The sequence below is a fragment of the Heteronotia binoei genome, chromosome 4 (genome assembly GCF_032191835.1).
Source record: "Heteronotia binoei isolate CCM8104 ecotype False Entrance Well chromosome 4, APGP_CSIRO_Hbin_v1, whole genome shotgun sequence".
Classification (NCBI taxonomy): domain Eukaryota; kingdom Metazoa; phylum Chordata; class Lepidosauria; order Squamata; family Gekkonidae; genus Heteronotia; species Heteronotia binoei.
This window is the reverse complement of record NC_083226.1, coordinates 60,120,167-60,143,159: the sequence shown is the minus strand read 5'-3', so window position 1 is coordinate 60,143,159 and position 22,993 is coordinate 60,120,167. Positions and strand designations below refer to the sequence as shown.

The window sequence follows — 22,993 nt, the reverse complement described above, 5'->3', positions numbered from 1 at the left end:
GTGGCAAGTCCAGGAAGCAGCGCCTCTCGATGAAGTCATAAGCACAGGACGCTTTGTTGTTGGTGGAAGTAGTTTGGCCAATTTCCGGTGGGATCCATAACGGTCTCGGGTACCAGCGCGAATCAGAGCAGGGAGATCCTATTTTTATCTGTCGCAACAGAGTGGGGGGATGGCGTTGTGGCCGCCGCGCTCCCATAGTTTATGCCCGAGTCGAGAAGAGGAGCTGCAGCCGCCTGACTCGCAGGTACTGCCTCTCTCTGTGTAGAAGCCCCACTTCTTTCCCAAAAGGCGCACTGACTCAATGCCCCTGAAATACTGACTCCTCTCTGTTGGGGAGGCCTGAGGGAAAAGGGGGGAGGGGGCGTCGGCCCTGGCACCGTTCCCAATGGGATCCCGTCTCCTTTACCGGCTTCTGGACAGTCCTACCATAAAGAGATTGCTTCGGCAGCGCATGGATTTGTCTCTTGAGTCAGCGAACTGGGCTGATCGTTTGCTTTCCCTTTAATTTTAGCCCTTTACTCGCTTGAAATGCTTTGCTTCACTCCAACGTTGCTGTCCAAATGGCTAAAAAAAATCCTTCAAAACAGCAGATTTGCAACGCGCAGCAGACCGGGGTTGGCTTAGTGTCTTCTCCCCAATTCTCCAACATTTCGGGGCCCTCGTTCCTCCTTGCAGGATCTGAACCGCAAATCTCTCCCCGCCCCCGTTGGAAGCAGCCAGAGATTTTTGTTTTCAATCTCTGTGGAGCGTGCCGCTTCCTCTGTATAGGCATGGTGGACGGGAGGGGGCTCTGGCCATCTCCCTTCCTCCGATGGTACCGGTATTGGCTTTTGGAAGTTGAAAAGACGCTCTGTGTGTCACAGTGTTAAACAGGAGGCTGGTCTGATCCAGCATGCCACTTCTTTTGTTAAGTTTTTCTCAGCGAAAGGTGGGTCAAGGCCCCATGGAGGAGTCACCGCTTGCTCCCCCCACCCTCCGCCTTGGCCTTCTTCCTTTGCATCTTGGGCACTCTTAAGGAAAAGAGCCCAAGGGCCAAAGTCTGTCCTATTGTTCTTATTACTTCACCATCAGCACACATTCACTGTTAAAGGCTTGGCTTTTTATTTTTGTTATTTATAGACCACTTTTCTCTCAGAGATTGAAGGCGGATTGCACAGTGTAAGTGAGTACTGTCAACAGGATGGGTCATCCAACAGATGATACAAAAGATCAGAATTGCAGAAATCTGAAAACAGTGCTGAAACAAAGTATAAATATTGACATGATATGTTAAAGCAGAAATTACAGAGTAAGACTTTATATGCAACAATAGATAGTATATAATATACACAATAATACAGTCCACAATCTCTATCTCTTTATTAAAGCATCTTTTTAAACAATTTTATTATAGTTACCTGTGCAAAAATGCCTTACTGAGTAAATCAGTTTTATATAATTTGCAGAGCAGCAGCAGTGCTTGCCAGAAGTGGCTGGCTGTGTTTGTGACATAGAAAGACACAGGAGGACTGTTAAGAGATGGAAATCCTACCTTTCTTCTTTTTTCATAATTTCTTAGAGCAGGAGTGTCAAACTCATTTGTTTTGAGGGCTAGATCTGACCTCTGAGACCTTGTCGGGCTGGGCCATGTATCTCACAAAATGTAATGCAAGGTAGCAGAGATATAAACTTTATAAAGGACACAGACAAACAAGATTAAAGATTTTTTTAAAAAAACCTTAAAATAAAACGTGCTTAAAACATTAACACTTGTTGGTCTTAAAAGGGCTTTCTTTGTATTTCTTCCATGGGTTCCAGGGAACTGGGCAAAGGAAGCTCTGGCTCTTTCCCGCCCTCCTCAGGGGACCAGGAGGGGAAGGAGCCTCAACAGTGGAGAAAATCAAGGTTTTGCTCTGCAGCTCCTGTGTGACTGAGCAAGCCTTGCCAAGCAAGCTGAGATGCAGAAGGAAGCAAGAGAGAGGGAGAAGGAAGCAGACAAGAGACAGTTACCATACCAAACCTTTAATGGCATAACAGTTGCAAATAAAAATACACAGAATATAAAAATTGGAGTTAAAATCAAAATGAAACTGAGCTTACAGATGCATTCATACATGGTCAGATTTAAATTTAAGGCTGTCAGCCAAAAATTTTGCCACAGCCTCGCTAACCTCCCCCTCAGTATCATTCAATAAATAATAACAGGGTGGCAGAATAGACAGATCTGGGGATAAAGAAAGCTTGCAAAATAAATCTTTATGGAGATTATGATAAAAGGAACAATCAAGCAATATATGCTGAATTGAGTCGGGAATATTCGCTTCACAAGAACAGAGTCTGTCGCCTAAAGGGACTCGATGATACCTCCCTTGTAAAACTTTGGAGGGAAACTCATTTAGTCTAGCCAGCATAAATGCCCTGTGATGACTTGGCATGGTTAAGTCTGATAGATAATGGGGCATTTTGCCGCAGAAAGCATAAAGACCTAAGGAAGCTGGAGAGCAGATATAAGGGTCTGTTGGACGTAGTTTCGTTTCCTCCAACTTCAACAGTGACAAGAGACAGTTGCTCAGGGGCCTGATAGGAGCCCTCCAGGAGCCTGATTCAGCCCCTGGGCCACATGTTTGACATCCCTGTCTTAGAGTTTGCCTCTTTGCCACCTTTTGTTTTCAATGCATTGCTGTCATGTTTCTATTTCTGTAAGAGACACTTACCCCCATGTAACTGAAGGTTGCAAGCATGTTAGTATGTTGGCTATTTAAAAACAAAATGTAACTGTTCTTGTTTACTACCATCATTGTGTTGGCCTGCTAGGATTTTTATTGTTTTGTTTTGTCTGTTAATGAAAAAATACTTATCCCAGGGCTCTTTTTCTATCAGGAGCTCCTCTGCATATTAGGCCATACACCCCCTGATTTAGCCAGTCCTCCTGAAGCTTACAGTTGGCACTGTACTAAGAACTCTGTAAACTCTTGGAGGATTGGCTACATCAGGGGGTGTGGCCTAATATGCAGAGAAGCTCCTGATAGAAAAAGAGCCCTGCAAGCCACCATTTTTTCGGGGGGGGGGGGAGAGGAAGATGACAGCAAATTCTCTGTCTGAGCATATTGAATGGACACAGAATAAGAAATTTTAAAGTAATTATTGAATATAGAGCATCCCGCAGCCTGTGTATGTGAATTTGTGTTACGTAAAATCAGGGCTTTTTTTGAGCAGGAACGCACAGGAATGCAGTTCTGGCTAGCTTGGCATCAGGGGGTATGGCCCAATATGCAAATGAGCTTCTACTGGACGTCTTCTATAAAAATCCCCTATGCTAAACAATGATGTCGGGGTGTGTGGCCTAATATGAAAATGAGTTCCTGCTGGCTTTTTCTACAAAAAAGGCCCTGCATAAAATACTGAAATACAAGTAAACCCAATCCTGCAGATTTACTTGGAAGGAATCCCTTTTATTTAATAGGATCTGCTTCCATGATACTATGTATAGAATTTCAGCCGTGCAGAATGAGTTCATGTATGTTACTGAGAAAAAAGCCCTTTGTATTCAGTGGGACATACTGCCAGGTAAATGTGCATGACATCACATACTTAGTCACATACAAAACTCTGGATAATTGAGCAGAGTTTAGTTAACCTTACCTAGATAGCCCAGGCTAGCCCAATCTTGTCAGCTCTCAGAAGCTAAGCTGCCCCTGGCTAGTATTTGGATGGGAGATCTCCAAGAAATACCAGGGTCATTATGTGTAGGCAGGCAATGGCAAACCAACTCTGAACGTCTCCTCCCTTAAAAACCCTACCAGGTTGCTATGTCAGCTGTTACTTGACAGCACACACAAACATAGGTTAACATTTTGTTGTACTCACCAACTATGTATGCTCACCAATTAAATCGGGATTCTGATTCTGTTGTCTGCTGAAGGAGTATGGAGTTGCTAGGTGATATTTATTCCATATTAGTTAACATGATTTACAAAGATGTGGTCTTTGATGTGTAGTGAAGAGGTTGTTTTCTGTCTTTGGTGCTACATTCTTAGAATAAATATTTTATAGGAAAAGTGGCAGTATATTTCAGAAGAATAGCGCTGAGTTGTAGCAGCCAGTAACACCTTTCCTTGTGTGTACAAAATGATGTTTTTGTACTCCAACTTCAGAAAAGACAGTCATGCAGAATTTTTATTCTGAAATGATGGTGATCTGGAGACAAGCTTTGCAAAAATTAATAATTGTGATCTGAGCAAGGTGTTGGATTGGATCATTTTTAGCATTTGATATATCTGTATCATATTTTGAATTAACCTTTACCTGACTGAGAATAGGCTCATTCTCATGAGATAGGCTCATGAGAATAGGCCAGTTTGCCCAGGCAAAGTTACCTTTGCGAAAACATCCTGAAAGGGTCCATGCCACCTCTGCTACACTCCTGTTATTTTTTTACTCAAAAGATTGCTCATGCTGACCACCTTAGAGGGCTCTTGTAGTCTCTCATAGTCAAAAATTAAAGGGATCATAATATTAAACTATTAGAACAAAAAAAAAAAGCTAAGCAGAGCACAGCTACAAGTTCATGTGTGATAGCCATAATCCACTAAGACACCTTACTGCATTGATGACCAAATGTCAGGCCGTTCTTGTAAGTGTCTGTCTAGGCAGAAAAGGAGTACATGAGAGATATTCTAAGCAAAACACGTCTGTAAGTTTTCCCTTGTGATTTCATAACCACAAATCACTAATCTTATGTAACTGCTTAGTATACAATCTCTTATGCAAGACTGTTTTTAAAGGAGCTGTTCTGTTTGCTGTTGCTATATAAAATAGTTTGTCTTATTCAGAAATAATTAAAACGGGGGTTTTAACATGCAGATATATAATGATGGGATTGAAATGGCCTGCCAGCAACAAAAAGCATTTGTGAAGAGTTCTGTGGAATGCAAATGGAATTTAGCAGAAGCCCAGCAGAAACTTGGCAATCTAGCCTTGCACAATTCAGAGTCCCTCGATCAAGAACACGCCAAAGCACAGGCAGCAGCTGCAGAGTTGAGGTATAGTGAAGAAGAGTGGCGCCGGAAAGAAGAAGTGTTAAGGCAACGGGAAAGGCAGGATCTGTGGAGCACAGATTTCATTAGCAAGGAAGTATTTAATAAGGTATGAACTAATCCCATTTCTAAACAGTAGAAACACAGGCATAAATTAAGCATATACTGCAGAGCATTTTAAAGTGGGCATATAGAACCTATAACTATGTTGAACCTATGTTGAATCTTTGTGCATCCTCTTCCTGTATTTCTGACAGTAAATGTGTGGTTTGGAAGGGGCTGGGATTAAATTACCAGAAATGTGATATGTGGTAAATATTTCATTCTTTTCAGTTATGCTTATCCAAATCTTAGAAGCAAGAGGTGGGCTTTTTCTCCAAGTGATGGCTTTTGCCTGTCTGTATTGTCATCTGTGATCTTGAGCAGAGCTGATCAAATGCTAATTGCATAACTACCAAGTTTTTATATCTCAGTCCAGTACTTGGTTATGTGCACATAAATTTTTTGCTTTCAGTTGGCTTGGGTGCATATAGGTTTGGGCTGTTGAAGTTTTTTGCCGTTCTGCTTCCCAGAAATAATCTTATGGAGTGCTTGTATGGAGAATGGACTTAATACAATAAGCACAAGAGTGGACATGAAATACGATCCATGAGCCATTTTAGCGAGTGTGGTAGTACAGATTAATTTTCTATGACTTGGATCTACTGGAGTGTTTACATAGAGTGTTTCCACCCAGGGAGCAGAACTTTCTCACCTCCCCTCTCTTGCTATAACCCAGAGCCCCATGAATTGCTGCTCCATGCTACAGCAGGTGGAAGAGGGAAGAAAGTTGTGCTCTTCATATGGAAATTCTTTGTCTATACAGTTAAACTAGTTAATGGATTGGATTGCTAGGTCCTTAATATATAACTACATACAGGGCTTTTTTTTTTAGCAGGAACTCCTTTGCATATTAGGCCACACACTCCCCTGATATAGCCAATTTTCTGGAGCTTACAGTAGGCCCTGTACTAAGAATCTTGTAAGCTCTTGGAGGATTAGCTACATCAGGGGGTTGTGGCCTAATCTGCAAAGGAGTTCCGGCTACAAAAAAAAGCCCTGACTACATGGGTATGAATGTATGACTTCAGTGTAAATTCAGGACCTGAAAGGGTTAGCAAAGGGGATAGTCTGTTTTCTCCAGTCCCTTGACCTCAACAGCAACTCCTAGAAAGGAATTATTTGGGAAATTGCTCTTTAACTTCTCAAGTCTGTTCAGTTTTTTTGGGGGGGAGATGTGCTTTGCATAGTTTCTATTGAGAGGTGGTTGTTGTATGATTAGAGCTTTCCAATGTAAGAGTTACTAAAATATTGTGATACATTGGGTGTTTCATGAGTGTTGAAATTTTGTTTACTAGAGTTTCATTAATCAACAAGAAAGGAAAGAAATGGAAGAAGGTGCATCTGAATCTTTCATTCAAAAGCATGAGCAGAAGATTAGGCATTTTGGTAAGTACGGGTAGCTTGATGGTGACCTTGGTTACCATAATCTTTAATTAAATCACTCAGGTGTTTGTTAAATGCATACTGGTTTTGTACGTAAGAAAGAGTATAGTGAAGTAGTTACTTCCATATCATAACAGTTGGATAACCAACATTGGACTCAATTTGCATCAAAACATTTCTTCAAAATATTCAGCTCACTTCTGATTGTTTTCCCAGGCATGTTAAGCAGATGGTTTGATAGTCAACGATATCTCTCTGAACATCCCTACCTTGTCTGTGAAGAAACTGCTAAATATCTCCTTTTATGGTGTTTCCATCTACAAGCCGAGCAGGTATTACTTAAATGGTCTTCTTCTTTGATATAGAGGAAACTTGTTCTTCTACATCACTCTGTCTATTCTAAACCAAGGGTGTCCTTATAGATAACCTCAGCTGTCCCCTGTTTTTGATCAGCTTCTGGACTTCTTGATATCTTAATGTACTGAGGGAAAAACATAGTACATCTAGAGAGTGCTCTGAAGTTGCTAGCAGCCTGTCATCATGTGATAATTGTGGTCAGTTTGTCTGTTGAACTTCTTCACCATGAAATTGATGGAGGATAACATTAAGATGAGATTTTGAAGGAGCTAATCCGGTACTTACTAAAATATGAACCTAGCAGCTTACTTGCATCATACTGTCTTCCTCCCTGTTCAGCTAGTCTTTGAAAGGGTGATACTGTTAGAGTATAAACCATAAATTTTGTGCAAGCTGCCATTTAAGAAATGGTGCATTCAATTTAAAATGGCAGTGTTAGTTCTTGGTCAACAGTTAGTTTACCTAATATCTTCTTGCAGGCTTTGCAGCATCCTTACTGAGCTGCAATTTGAACGTATTCTAGCTTTGCTGCAGCTGTTTCTTCTTTGGTCTTGTTTTGATTCTGCTTTGTGGTCATGACTTTTTTTAGAAAGGAGCTCTGATGGAGCAAGTCGCCCACCAAGCAGTTGTGATGCAGTTCATTATTGAAATGGCCAAAAGCTGTAATGTGGATCCACGAGGCTGTTTCCGCCTGTTTTTCCAAAGAGCTACAGTGAGTTGTGCTTTCTTTTTAATGGGGGGAGGGTGTGTGCTTTGAGTAGTTTTGAACAATTTGTGCTTATGAACGTAAGAACATAAGAGAAGCCATGTTGGATCAGGCCAACGGCCCATCCAGTCCAACACTCTGTGTCACACAGTGGCAACAAATTTTATATATACACACACACTGTGGCTAATAGCCACTGATGGGCCTGTGCTCTATATTTTTATCTAAACCCCTCTTGAAGGTGGCTATACTTGTGGCCGCCACCACCTCCTGTGGCAGTGAATTCCACATGTTAATCACCCTTTGGGTGAAGAAGTACTTCCTTTTATCCGTTTTAACCTGTCTGCTCAGCAATTTCCTCGAATGCCCACGAGTTCTTGTATTGTGAGAAAGGGAGAAAAGTACTTCTTTCTCTACTTTCTCCATCCCATGCATTATCTTGTAAACCTCTATCATGTCACCCCGCAGTCGACATTTCTCCAAGCTAAAGAGCTCCAAGCGTTTCAACCTTTCTTCATAGGGAAAGTGCTCCAGCCCTTTAATCATTCTAGTTGCCCTTTTCTGGACTTTCTCCAATGCTATAATATCTTTTTTGAGGTGCGGCGACCAGAACTGCACACAGTACTCCAAATGAGACCGCACCATCGATTTATACAGGGGCATTATGATACTGGCTGATTTGTTTTCAGTTCCCTTCCTAATAATTCCCAGCATGGCCTAACAGAACATGTCCGTTATCACACCTCATACAAGTGTCTTAGTTTTCAAACTTTCAGCAGATTCTGAATAAGCAAGTGTTTTGTAGCAAAACCAAATGTTCTGATTCTATTTTCTCTTTGGCTCCTTTCCTGTCTTTGATTCTGGACCACCCTTTCCACTTCTCTTTGAATTTTCACCTGCTTTTCATGTTGATTTTGCCCTAATAGAAATGATCACTTGTGGCGACTTCCGGGGCAGGAAAATGCCGAGCTGAACTGCTTCTCATAAAGGGAGCAGGCTGGAACTTCTGTTCGGGGTAGTGGAAGGCAAATTAATTCAAGTTCAAGTTTATTTATATCCTGCCCTTCCCACCGAAGTGGCTCAGGGCGGCTCACAACACATAAAAATCTAACATAATTTGAATTTAAAACATCTTACACAGTTAAAACAGTAGAATAATAAAACATATAACGGCGGTCTATCAGAAATACACTCAGCTTCTAATGCCAGTTAAGCCAGCCGGAAGAGGGCTGTCTTACAGGCCCTGCGGAACTGGCCAAGGTCCCGCAGGGCCCTCACCTCTTCCAGCGGTTGGTTCCACCAGAAAGGAGCCGTTATGGAGAAGGCCCTGTCCCTGGTGGATTGCAGGCGGGCCTCCTTTGGCCTGGGGATAACAAGCAGATTTTGAGATCCTGATCTCAGTACTCTCTGGGGAACATGTGGGGAGAGACGGTCCCTAAAGTAGGCAGGTCCTAGGCTACCTCTTTGGAGAAAATGCAGGAACAATTAGAGGCAATGGAGGTTAGAATGATGAAAGGTATGAAAGACATGATAACTGCCTCTAAGAAAGAAATTATAGAAGAGATTAAAAGAGATATTGAAGATCTCAGCAATGAGACTGAGGTAACATATAAGAAAGTGCAGGAGGTTGAAGGCAAAATGAAAGTACATGATTCCACTTTGTTGAAATTCTATGCCAAAAAAAATAATCTACCAAGAGATGTGGTCATAAGATATATGACAAAAGAAATGGTGAGAAAGATTATGAACAAAAAGTTTGAAAAGACATTGATTGTGGCAGATAGCGGAGTAAGAATCATGAAGGAATTACCAAGGCAAGTGATAAATGACAGAAGAACTTACAAAAAACTCACAGAGAAATTACGGGACAATGAAATGAGGCATAGATGGATAATACCTGAAGGTTTGAGCTTTGAACTTCAGGGAAAAAGAACCACAATTACAAATGAACAGGAACTGCGTAGATTTTATGAAGAACATAAAGAATTTGCACCATGATGGATTACAAATTATCTTGGAATGTAAATGTACTAAATTCACCACAAAAAAGAAGGGCAACATTTCATTGGATTAAAAAGCAAAATTGTAATATAGTTTGTTTACAAGAAGTACACATAAAACAGAAGGATTATAAATTTTTATGGAATAAACAATTGGGATTAGAATTTTATTCCCTGGCTGAGCAGAAGAAAAGGGGAGTGATTTTTTATGTTAAACAGGAATTAGATCCGAAATGAATATTTAAAGATAAAAATGGAATATTTGTAGCAGTAGAAACAAATTTGAATGGGAAAAAAACATTTTTATTGGGAGTGGATGCCCCAAATGGAGCGAAAGATGTATTTTTTAAGGATATTACACAACAACTTGATGAATTGACGTATGATCAAGTTTTGATAATGGGGGACTTTAATGGAACAATTCAGAATGATTTGGATAGATATGGACAAAAAAATAATAAAGAAGGAAAATTGCCAAAATCTTTTTTTTTTTAACTGGTTAAACAAGAAAATCTGGAAGATATATGGAGGAAATTTAATCCTGATGTACAGGATTATACATTCTTTTCAGCAAGACATAACTCTTTTTCTAGAATTGACATGTGGGGCACTAAGGATTTGGGCCTTATAACAAAGAAAATTGAGATTTTGCCTAAAATAGGAGCTGATCATAACCCAATATTGTGGATTACAAATTTGTTGAAAGAATCAAGAAGATGGAGATTATATGAGGATTTACTACAGAATAACGAAATAGTGACATCTCTAGAAAACGAGACCAAAGCTTTCTTCCAAATAAACGATAGAGAAGATATTGAATTCCAGACGGTGTGGGATGCCTATAAGGCAGTAATGAGAGGAATATTGATAACATTGAACAACAAAGATAAGAGGGCAAAGGATAAACAGATGTTGGACATTCAAAATGAAATAAAGAAAAAAGAAGGTGAATTAAAGAAAAGGCCAGAGAAAAAGAAAATTATGAGGGAGATCACAATATTACAAACACAAATGAGACATTTGTTAAATAATTGGAATGGAATTTGAAAAAATTACAGCAAAAGTCATTTGAAGGAGCAAATAAACCTGGAAAATACCTGGCCTGGCAATTGAAAAAAAAGAGAGAAAGTTAAATTATTAGTAAGATTGTGGTGGAAGGAAGAGAGATGGTGGATCAAGAAGGAATGAAAAGAGAATTTTTTTAAATATTATGCTAAATTATTTAAGGGTATTAAAATAAAGAAAGAAAAGATGGAACTATATTTACAAAATATTGAAATAGCACCCTTAGAAAATATGAAAAAGGTTTTGAATGCGCCAATTAAAAGAATAGAGATTGAAGCAGCGATCAATGCAATGAAAATTGGAAAAGCTCCTGGACCAGATGGATATACAGCTAAATTTTTTAAAACATTTAAAGAGGAATTAATACCAAAGCTCCAAAAATTGATGACCATGATAAGATTAAAAGGTAGAATACCAAATACATGGAAGGAAGCAGTAATTTTGTTAATTCCGAAAGAAGATAGAGATGTCAGAAATGTAAAAAATTATAAACCGATTTCATTATCGAACAATGACTATAAAATATATACAAGAATACTGGCAGAACAACTTAAGCAATATTTGATAAACTTTATAAAGGAAGATCAAGTAGGATTTCTCGCCAAAAGACAGATAAGAGACAATATTAGGACTGTTGTAAATATTGTATATTACGAAAGACATCCAGAAAAGGAAGTAGCATTACTCTTTGCGGATGCAGAGAGTACTTGACAATCTAAACTGGGACTTTATGTTGCAGTAATGGAGAAAATGGAGTTGGGAGAAGAATTTATAAGGATGATAAAAGCAATATATACTGAACAACGTGCAAGGCTATGTATAAATGCAGACCTTACAGAAGATATGATAATTAGTAAAGGTACAAGACAAGGATGTCCACTCTCTCCTCTGTTGTTCATAATGACACTTGAAATTTTGTTGATTCAAATTCAAGAAGACAAAGAAATAGAATGATTAAAAATAAAAGGATTTATTTATAAATATAGAGTATTTGCAGATGATATAATGTTTATAAATGAAAATCCAACTAAAGTAACACCCTTACTGTTAGCTAAAATACAAGAATATGGAAAATTGGCGGGATTTTATATAAATAAAGAAAAATCCAAAATTTTATGTAAGAATATGCAAGTAAGTAAGCAAAAGGAGTTACAAAAGCTAATGTGTTGTGAAGTTACCTCGAAGGTAAAATATTTGAATGTGGAGATAACTATGAAGTATATTGATTTGTTTAAAAATAATGAGAAGCTATGGCGTAAATTATGAGAAGCTATGGCGTAAAATGGATGAAGACATGATAAAATGGAATAAACTTCATTTGTCATTGCTGGGAAGAATAGCTGCAATTAAAATGAACATTTTACCAAGAATAATGTATTTATTTCAATCTATTCCGATTGTGAAGGACAGCAAACAGTTTAACAGATGGCAGAGGAAGATCTCAGAATTTGTGTGGGCGGGGAAGAAACCAAGGATCAAAATGAAGATTTTAACAGATGCAAAAGAGAGAGGGGGATTCCAATCACCAGATTTAAAACTATATCATGAAGCAGTCTGCTTAGTGTGGATAAAAGAATGGGTGATGCTACTATGGCGTTGGAAGGTCATGGAAATAAATTCGGCTGGCACGCTTATATGTACTATGGAAAAAAGAAGATGGATGGTTTTTTCTCTCACCAAATAATTTGTTGAATACATGGATGAAATATAAGAAATATGGTGATGAAAGGAAACCGTTATGGATAGTGCCAGCAGAAGTGATAAAAATAACGGCTGAAGTGGGTGAAGAAAAGTGGCTGTCATATAATCAGATATTAAAAATACAAAGCGGTAAAATAGAGATGAAAACTGCGGAAGAGTTGAACAATAAATGGAGTTTGGTGGAAAAAGACATTAAAACGGGAGGAATAAGAAAAGAAACAGAAATGGAAATAGTTCTGCTTGGAGATAATGAAAGATTAATTTTAAAATTATATAAACTGCTTTTGAAATGCTCTACAGAAGATGAAGTAGTGAAATCTCAAATGATTAAGTGGGCAATTAATGTAAATAAAGAAATACAGATGGAAACTTGGGAATATCTTTGGAAGAATTCTATAAAGCTTTCAACATGTCAAAGTATTAAAGAGAACTGTTTTAAAATGATGTACAGATGGTATATAACTCCAAAAAAGTTGGCAAAGATGAACTATAAGATGCCAGATAGATGTTGGAAGTGTAAAAAACATAAAGGTTCTTTTTACCATATGTGGTGGACTTGTGAAAGAGCAAAAAAAGTATTAGCAGATAATTCAACAAGAAATATCTAGAATTTTGGGATACGAAATTAAGAAAGTTGCAGAGAATTTTCTGCTGGGATTATATATGGAAAAATTTCCAACAGAAGATAGAACTATAATTTGGTACTTGCTCTCAGCTACTAGGACATTATATGCGCAGTTGTGGAAGCAAGAAAGAATACCAGAGAAATGGGATTGGATTATAAAAGTTATAACAAGGAGTGAAATGGACAAATTGACAAGAATTTTAAGAGACTATGATCTAGAAACTTTTAAGTTGGAGTGGAAGAAGTTTAGAAGTAATATAGAAAAAGAGTGGAAAATAAAAGGACATTGGACAATTTTTGATAATTATTAAGTCTTAAAAGAAAGAAAAATAGAAATTTTTGTTTTGTTAGTTAAGGGTACCTTTAAATATTAGAAGTTTAAGTATATAACACCGGCGGGGGTCAAGTAACGGGAGGAGGAGGAGTTAGAAAAGTAATATATGGGATAGTTAAAAAGAAATAAATAATAATGCAAGAATTGATTGTTACTATATGTTACTGGAATAAAATTGTTTTTTAAAAAAAAAAAGAAAAAGAAATGATCACTTGTGAAATTATTGGGCAGGGTACACAACATAACCATTAATTCATTGACTTATATATATGTACCTTGCTTATCACGTGTGCATACCAATGCATCACTCCCCATGGACATACACACATATCTGCAAATATTTCATTGGAAATTATAACACATGGCTCATATCATTATGATACACAAGCACCGTATGTCCATAAAATTGGCTATATTGCTGTACTCTTAGCAGAACTCTGGAGAGATGAACACGGATATGCAGATGTGGAGGGGCACTTCTGGAGTTCTTTAAGGAAGTGAACAAGCATGTATACAATGGTGACCTGATATACATTATACACTTGGAATTTCAAATAGCTTGACAAGATACCTCACCAAAGACTCCTTAGAAAACTTTGCAGTCATGGGATAAGAGGACAGGTTATCTTATGGATTCAAAACTGGTTAAATGACAGGAAGCAAAGAGTAGGGATAAATGGGTAGTTCTCACAATGGAGGGATGTAAGCACTGGGGTCCCACAAGGATCAGTATGGGGCCTGTACTATTTAATTTATTCATAAATGATCAAGAACTAGGGAGAGTAGCATAGTGACCAAGTTTGCAGATGACACAAAATGATTCAGGATGATGAAAACCAAGGCTGTCTTTGAAGCTCTCCAGGAGGACCTCCACAAACTGGTTGAGTGGGCAACAATGTGGCAAATAAAATTCAGTGTTGGTAAATGTAAGGTGATGCACACTAGGAAACCAAATCCCAGCTTCAAGTATAGGTTAATTGTATCTGACTTTGCTGAGTCTGAGAGGGAAAAGACCTGAGAAGGTCGTAGGGGACAACTCAATGAAAGTGTCAACCCAGTATGCCGCAGTAGTAAAAAGGGCAAACTCTATGTTAGGGATTTTTAGGAAAGGGATTGAGAATAAAACAGCCAATATTATTTATTTATTTCAACTATCAACTTGTTGTGTCCCTGTAATATTGTAGTCCTCCCATATAGATCTGTGGTGCAGTCTCATTTGGAATACTAAGTACAGTTCTGATCACCATATCTCAAAAAAGGCATTGCAAAGGATGAAAAAACTTCAGAGGTACTTAGGGGGTTGGAGCACTTTTCCTATAACGAAAGGCTGAAGAGTCTGGGACTTTTTCAGTTTGGAAAAGAGATGACTAAGAGGGGACATGATTGAGGTTTATAAAATTATGTATCAGGTGGAGAGAGTTGACAAAGATATTTATTTTCCCTTTCCCAAAATAGTAGGACAGCAGATGAAAAGCTGATGGGCAGTAAGTTCAGGACAGACAAAAGGAAATACTACTTTACACAGAGAGTGATTAAAATGTGGAATTTGCTGCCAGAGGAGGTAGTGAAGTCCACAGAAAGAAACAATTTTAAAAGATTAATGGAGGATAATTCTATCAGTGGCTACTAGCACTAAACCTCTGGAGGCAACATCATGGGAAGGCCTCAGCTTATGTGTCTTGCTGTTGGCCATCCAGAGAAACTGGTTGGTCACTGCATGAGACAGGATGCTGGACTACATGGACCGCTGGTCTAATCCAGCAAGGTTATTTTTATGTTCTTATGCTGAGAAGATCTGAGTTTTTTGGCAGTAGTGGATCTTCTGTTTTCTGATTTCCTCTTTGTGTTCCTGTACATTGGCACAAAGCTGCTGTTGAGGTTAGGAGAATCTCACATGAGGAGCTGCTTCAATAAACAGGAATTAAATATATAGTCTGTCTCTTATATTAAGGAGGAGGCTCCAAAAGCAGAGTGAAAGCTTGTGCCAGAGCGGGCAATTTGACCTCATTTGTTCTTTGTTGCTGCAGCACCTATGCCCATAACATGCTGGTCTCTGGATTCTCCCCAGCTCTCGGTGGCTTTTGGGGAGGGTGCAGGTGGAGTTGGACTAAGGGAAATGGAGAAAGATCTATTTCTACAGATTCCATCTATTCACAAGAGCTTGGATCCAGCACACAAAGCTGAGGCAGCACATGTGACTACCCTACTGTCCCTCTAAAGGGCTTAGCAGGGAGGTTGGCAAGCTTCAGAAGGTTCAAAGGTTACAGTCACTGTCTCAACTTTTTAAAAAATGAGCTAATAATTTAAGAATATGTCTGTTTTTGAATGAATGTGGTGTAGTGAATGTGAGATTGGGCTCTGAAGGCCCAAGTTCAAATCCCCACTTTGCCATAGAAGTTTGCTGGGGGACCCTGGATGAGTCACAGTCTCTCAGCCTAACCTACCTCACAGGCTTGTTGTGAGGATGGAATGGTGGAGAAAACAACAGAAGCCTCCTGGTCTCCAGTGGGCAAAAAAGGTGAGGTATAAATGGAGTAAATAAATACCAGACGATGATAGTTCTTGAGATGGAATTATATTTTTAAAGAGTTCTGCATTCCATTGCTCTAAATAGACTTGTGGAACCTGGACTGCACTTGGCCTAAGCACAGGAAAGCAAACTGTGTAAAAATATTCACAGGTCACTGGCTGTGTTTTGTGGATAGCTTTGGGGAAAAATCTGCTTCCATTTCAAGCACTGCATCTTGCTGTCAAATGTCCTTGCAAAGGAATGCCATCAGCTTTAGAGAGGGACACTGCGGGAGTCTCTGCAATGTACTTTTGTCTTTTAGTACCCAGTTTCATTCTTTGGCATTCAAGAAGACACTGGCCATGTTATCAAGTTACAGATTTACCCTTTAGGTTGTTCTTATATTTAAATTCTCACTGTAGGAAAGATTTAGGCACACAATTTACATAGTTTCGTATGTGAGTAGTCTGTGAGAGGGCCACTCCTTCATGTTTAGTTTCTTTTTATAGGCTGTCTGCAACAGTAGCTAGCAACAAGGCTGGGTGCATGGTGAGATTCAATAATGGTACTGAATTCAGCTTTGTTCTCATTTTGAAAAGGGAAGACAGTTTCTAGTTCTAGTGTTTGCAGCAATACTTCAATATGTGAGCAATGCTTATAGAAGTTTCGGAAGTCAGCAGAGTGGTAGAATGAGATTTCCATATGTTACTGGTAGGCTGTGCTATTTAGCATAGCTATTGACTGATGGTTATGACCCGGAGAAGTAGAAGAGCTTGGGGAGAGGGGCAAATTCTACAAAATAAAGATGAGTGACATGAAGTTATTGCATTCAGCTATTGGACATGGAGTGCAGATTACGTGGGCAGAGAATTTTTATTTTCTTTGTAAGTACAGAGTATTTGCAGCCATGAGAATGAAATCTGAAAACCACATAACTGCTTGTGACTCATTACTTTCTTTTTGACAGATGGGAGAAGAAGGCTATTTGGAAGCTTTTAAAAATGAACTTGAAGCATTCAAATCAAGAGTGAGAATTTGTTCACAGTCCCAAAATTTTCAAGCAATGTCTGTTCAGAATCCTTCAGTTCATACCAGCCTGAATTCTATAGGAGGGTTTGCATCTTTTCTGCAGGTAGGTCTTGTTATAAATGTAGTTTTCTACCACACGTAATGACTAGCCATATCTTCTCTTCACTCCTTTGTCAGTATTGTGCCAGCTTGGTAAGGCTGTGTTTCTGTGGATATCAGGTTATAGTAGGAACTAGTACTTGTGTATTAAAGGCCCTTAACACCACAAAGGGGGGAATTAATGTGTATCATGATTGCTTCCATTCTTCCCAGCTGTAAGTAAAGCCAGGCATATATCCAGCATCCCATTGATTCATTTATTAAACATTCAGCCTTAATACACACAGCTTCATCTGATACTGCACCAAACAATCATAAAAAACAAAGCTAAATAAATTGTAATTAACATGTAATTCATGAAGAAATAGCGGACTAACTTCAATCCACTGGGCCTCAGCTATGCACAGTGAAGTCAGCCAAAACCTGAGAAGAGATACAGAGCTTGAACTAAACATCTTATACCTTAAATTCTGGCTATGAGTAATAGCATCATTAAAGCTACATTCTAGACACTGAGACACCTGGTACCTGGTACTCAGTGGTGGAGGGAAGCAAGTCAGCTTTCTAGATAAGAGCTTGGGAGAGTGCAAACAAAACCATTCTCTGGGGACTGGCTTGTCAAACATCCTTCCAAGCACATAGAAGTCAGGAGCTAACAGAACTCCAAGATGGAGTAACAAAAGCTGTACATCCCTTCTTTGCAATTACTCACCTGGTGCTGGATCTGATGTGTTTCTGGCACCAGGCACATATTTGGTTGTTTGAGTTTTTGTTAAATGTTGTGTTGTCAGTTTATTTGTTTTTTTGTCATGCTTTGTGGATTCACTATCTTTTATGTTCATTATTTAGGTTTGTTTTGTTGCTCATTTGCCCTGCTCTGCTGTTTTATGTCTTGATGGATCTTAATTTTGGTCTTAATTGCTTTTAATATGCTTGTAATGCTGCTTTAAGATTGTTTCCACTGTGCTTTTTGGAGTGAGCTTTTTGAAACTGTAGTGTGTTTTTCTATTTGATTTGTTACAAACTGCCTCAAGGGCCAGGATACTTTTGAAATAATGCTAAAATGTTAACCAAAGTTAACATAAATCTTAAAAATGTATAAAATATACAGAACAATACAAGAGCCTGTGACAAGAATTGACTTGGAATATACATGAATAAGAAAAGCAAGTTTAACTTCGCAGTTGTAACAAACAGAAAAGTTTTCACCAGAGTGATGTAGTGGTTAGAGTTCAGGACTTAAAATCTCAGAGTTCCAGGGTCAAATCCCCAAATTTCCCTGGAAGCTTGCAGGGTGACTTTGGGACAGCCATACATAGTCTGCCTAACCTATCTCATATGGTGGTTATTAGGATAAAATGGAGATGAGGAGAATGATGTAACCCACTTTAGGACCGTATTGGGGAGGAAAATGGGAATTAAAATAAGCAAGGCTTTTTTTAGCATGAATGCAGTCACAGATGGCTTGGCATCAGGGGTGTGGCCTAATATGCAAATTAGTTCCCACTGGGCTTTTTCTACAAAAAAAAGCCCTGTGTGAAACACTGGTGACATCAGGGGTGTGGCTTAATATGCAAATGTGTTCCTGCTGGGCTTTTTCTACAAAAAAGCCCTGAAAAGTAAATTTAAAAATCTATATATCCCCAGAGAGGAACCTAGGTAAACAACTGCTGAAAGGGAGTTGTAGTTCTCAACAATGGCTAATAGTAGTTCATATGTGCAAAACGACCGTACTGAATGTTTCTAGAATACCAATAGGATGGCTGACAAATTAATTTGGGGGATGCTATTAAAGCCTTGGATAGGTAAGAGGGAGGCAGGAAGTTTGCTTCAGCACTGTCTTGACATCTGAGCTTTAAATGAGACATTCGCCCAGAAGTGACTTCCTGGTCTTTATGCTCTTTGTTACAGAATGCAGAGTCTCTTCAAGGCTGCAGTGGAAACTTGGTGGTACACAGGGATGAGGAAGAACCCAAAATGATGGATACTGTATAGTACTTCTGAGCCCAGCTGCTCTTATTGCAAAAAGAACATGCTGACTTTATTGAGACTTATTTTTAAGGGTGCTGCACTTTAGTTTGGCTGTTTTTTGGAGAGAGGGTAATCCAGAAACACACTTGTCCTGCGTTGGAAAATGTGCTGCTAGGATTTTTGTTTTGTTTTGTGTTTTAAGAGAGGGATTCTCATCTGTTGCTGAATGTGAAACTGATGATTTCTTCTGCTACTACTAAATTCTGCCTTTTTAAATTTTAGGAATCAAAGTATGGGGGGAAATCTGCACAGTTGCAGTGTTTACAAGTGGTTGATCCTAGGAGGAATCTGCTTTAACCGTATTAGACATACCCATGTCTCACTCTGGATGTTGAGATCATTGTTATACATTCTGTTGCTTGCATTGTGAGCGCTCAGATCTGATTTTTATCATGAATAGCAATAAATCAGTGGTTGCTAGCAACATTGCTGATCTGGATGGCCAAGGGGGGAAAAGCACTGGCCTTTGAACTCTGTTGCAAGGATGACATTTTAATTTTCGGCTTTGGGCCAAAGGCTTTGTTTTGACATTAACCTGACTTGATGGACATGTGGCAACCATTGCCCAGACCTGAATGTGAAAACATTGTTTTCTAGAGGTGTTGTTGCAGGAAAGCTAACTTTTCTAGAACAAGGGAATGATTTAACACGCATCTGCCAGTGGGCATTTAGAAGGGAAAAGAAATCAGCATTAGCTGGTTACTTTTGTGCCCAGAGAGTGATTATGATCATTTTTTGAAGTTAAGATGAGTATTTAAGGGAACTTAAGTGCCAAATCGAAACAGAACTGTGTTTGTTTTAAAAAGCAAACTGTAATGTGTATGAAGCTTAAGGCTTGCCTCAGCAAGGCAAGTCTTCAGTTGAAAACATCTCCAGTACCCAAAGAACTGGTCTTTCAGCTCCTGGTCATAGAGTATTTTCTGTATACATCAAACTCTTGTCATCTTTACATGAAAATTATTCTCATTATTTCAACAGAAAGTCACTACCATCTTCCACCCTTCTGCTCCTTGGGCAATCATCCATCTGTCATGTTGCAGCTTTTGCTGCCTCTGCTTAATCACCCTTGATGTAGAGACAGGCTGAAGACATGAATGGGCTTTTGCTAAGTAACAGTGCAGTTTCATCTCTTGCAAGTGCAGGGGTGAAAGCAATCCCAGAATTAGGAAGATATGCTACATTTTAATCTGAAACTTATTTTGCTCAGTTCCCTTGTTCCTTACTTCAGCTGGTAGGAATGACTACCCATAGGGAAACCTACGATTGGATTCCAGTGGAGTTATAAGTGCATGGAGTAGAACTGTGTGTACAAATGAGCCTTTATATGTAGTCTTCCTGGTGCCAGGAAGTCAGGCTTTTAAAAAAATGGAAGAGTGGCATGCATATTTAGCAGTAGGAGCAGCTATAGAAGAAGGTATAACTAAGAATCAGGGTATGGACATTATTTTCTCAGTCATTACATAATTGTTTTATATTCTGGTCTATGCAGAAAACAGTATTCCAGCTAAACAAATAGAACCTAGTTGAGGAGGGGCACATTCCAGTAGACATTACCTACTGTTTATAAGTAACAGGCACTATTGCTTGATAAACTGTCCTTTCTTCTGTACCCTGAATGTAAATGAGGTTCCAGGTATGAAGCAAAAGCCAACCCTAGCATGTGTCCTTGGAGTTTCAGTCCAGTCCACATTCTTTAGCTCTAACGGTTTTTTTACAGAAGAGTTCCAAAAGGAGGAGATAATCCATTCACATAGATGGAAATGTTTTTACTTCAAGGGATCAGACACTGAAGGACAAGAGAGCGGCCTAATGACACCACTTCAGCATATAGTTTCTAATCATTAGAACCCTCTTGGTTTCCACCTTCATATATTAAATGCTATAGATCTAGGGCAGTATGTTCTTGTGTAGAATTGGAACTGAAACAGTTTCCCTTTATGTTCAATATGTAAGATTGAGTGGCTTTGCCTTTAACTTCTCAGGCAAGGAAACAAGGGGTTTTTTACTGCTTATTGTCACTAAACTGTAGGAAAAACTTTCAGGTTTTTGTAACTGTATTACAAAAAAAAGTTAAAATACTGGGAGATGGAATGACACCTTGACTAGGTTCTGCAACTCTTTGCTTACTTGGGGCTTATATGAGATCCTGTTTTGAAATTAATGCATTTTTTTTCCATTCCTGTATGCATGTTACAGAGATATGTACCACTGAAATCATTGCCACATAAGCATGAATAGGTTGGACTACATTTGTCCCTAAATGGAATTTCAAAGAAAAGGTGCATGAAAACATTAACTTTATGGGTTTTAGGAGAATATCAGATGAGATTCATTGGCAATAGTTTTAAAACAAAGCAACTTCCCTTTTTTAAAAAAATAGACTGATTTTTAGACTTGATTTTTTTAAAATGAGGACAATTAACAGATCTTCTGTGATGATTAATCAACTTCCTTGTCAGGCTGTCTGGAAACGTTTAACTACTAAATGGATGACAAGTCAATGACCTCTATTACATGTTCTGTGATGATTTACTGACATTTCTGGGATTGTTTCTTCAACAAAGATATGGTGTTATGCTGACTATTGCCCAGGCCATAAAAACTGTTTAATGTTCTGCAGTGGACTCCTGTGGATGGATTGATATCACTCATGTGTCTGTGAATATAAAACTTACATATGAGACCTTTTCTCATATGCAAGTGGAACACAGTTTTTTTTTTTCTTTTTCTTTTTTTTTGCAGCCAACCCATGGCAAACCCTATAGGGTTTTCAAGACAAGAGATATTTAGATATGGGGAACTTAATGATATGAACAAGTAGCATGAAACCCCCTATATGTTCTCCTTTACATACATTATTCCAGTATCTCATTTCCTAAACTTTTATTTCATCACACATGGTCAAAATTAGCCTGATGCTTTCTGGAGTTGCTAGTAGCATTGTAACTCAAATGTTTCGGGACTCCCAGGAGAAATTGATTGGTTTATATGCTGGTTCTGAACTTGGCCATTAAATTCACTGAAATCATTGAGCTTCCATGTAAATGTGCTTAGGATTGTTAGGCATATTTCACACCTTATGCAGAGGGAAACTTCAGTTTGCTATTGAGTGTACATTCTGCTGCAGCCACTGGTCTGAAACATGGGCCTTGCAAACATGTTTGTTCTGTTCAAGCTTTCTGTTTTAAGTATACTTGTAAAATATGTAACGTATAATGTAATTTGTGATATGGCCTTTAGCCACCTAAATTAATACTATAATGGTGTTCTCCCACCAGAATTGAGAGAGCTCTATTTTCACAATATTATTACTGCAGGGATTGTAGATCTTTTGGGACAGAAAACTGCCAAAATTCCTCAGACCCACACTACCAGCCTTCTGGAGGGTGGGAATCAAAACTTCTGTAATAAATTTTCTTTAGGTAGTGGGAAGAGCAAATGGCTTATCAGTTGATAGCACCATTTTTTTTGTTTTTAATCACTCCATTTTGTCTTTTTTAAAAGCTGGAATATACTGGAATATACAATATTTGTCTGCTATTGCTGTATTTAGGCTGTTACCTTATTTACCAGACTACTTTTTAGAAGTTGTTCAAGGGTTTGACTGCATTCTACTGTATCAAACATGTTTTGTTAGTGATCATTTCTTTGAATTGGTTTTCTAGAGTGGTAACTTAGCCTATGAGAACCTTAGTGAGACACCCTTGTTTTGTAACTTCATTTAAAATACAAATACTTATAAAGCCTTAATGTGACTTAAGCTTCACAGCCTGGAAAAGAGACCTGTAAAAACTGTCCCTTCTGACTTTTGGATCTGTCACCATCTGTTAATAAAATGAACTTTTATTGTAACAAAGATTGATTTTAAACAGACTTTAAGCCTTTGTCAAGGACCAAGACTGTTTAAAACCAGGGGCTAGTGTTATTTCTGCTCAGAACTAGGTCATGCAGATTTGAGATGTGTACTTCCAGGGAAGCAAGTAGCTAAGGCAAACTGTTTGATGCAAAGCTGTTTACTAGGCTCTGAAAATCAAAAG

At 38.6% G+C, this 22,993-nt stretch overlaps 1 protein-coding gene across 1 annotated transcript; it reads left to right on the top strand.

The window, feature by feature from the left end:
• The first annotated feature begins 19 nt into the window (after nt 1–19).
• On the top strand, nt 20–22,812 carry CDC37L1 (cell division cycle 37 like 1, HSP90 cochaperone). Its single transcript, XM_060237380.1, has 7 exons — nt 20–244; nt 4,843–5,124; nt 6,413–6,503; nt 6,717–6,832; nt 7,447–7,569; nt 16,765–16,929; nt 18,837–22,812. Exons 1-7 carry the CDS (start codon nt 170–172, stop codon nt 18,918–18,920), a joined length of 936 nt encoding a protein of 311 aa, XP_060093363.1. The 5' UTR covers nt 20–169; the 3' UTR covers nt 18,921–22,812.
• Nucleotides 22,813–22,993: the final 181 nt, after the last annotated feature.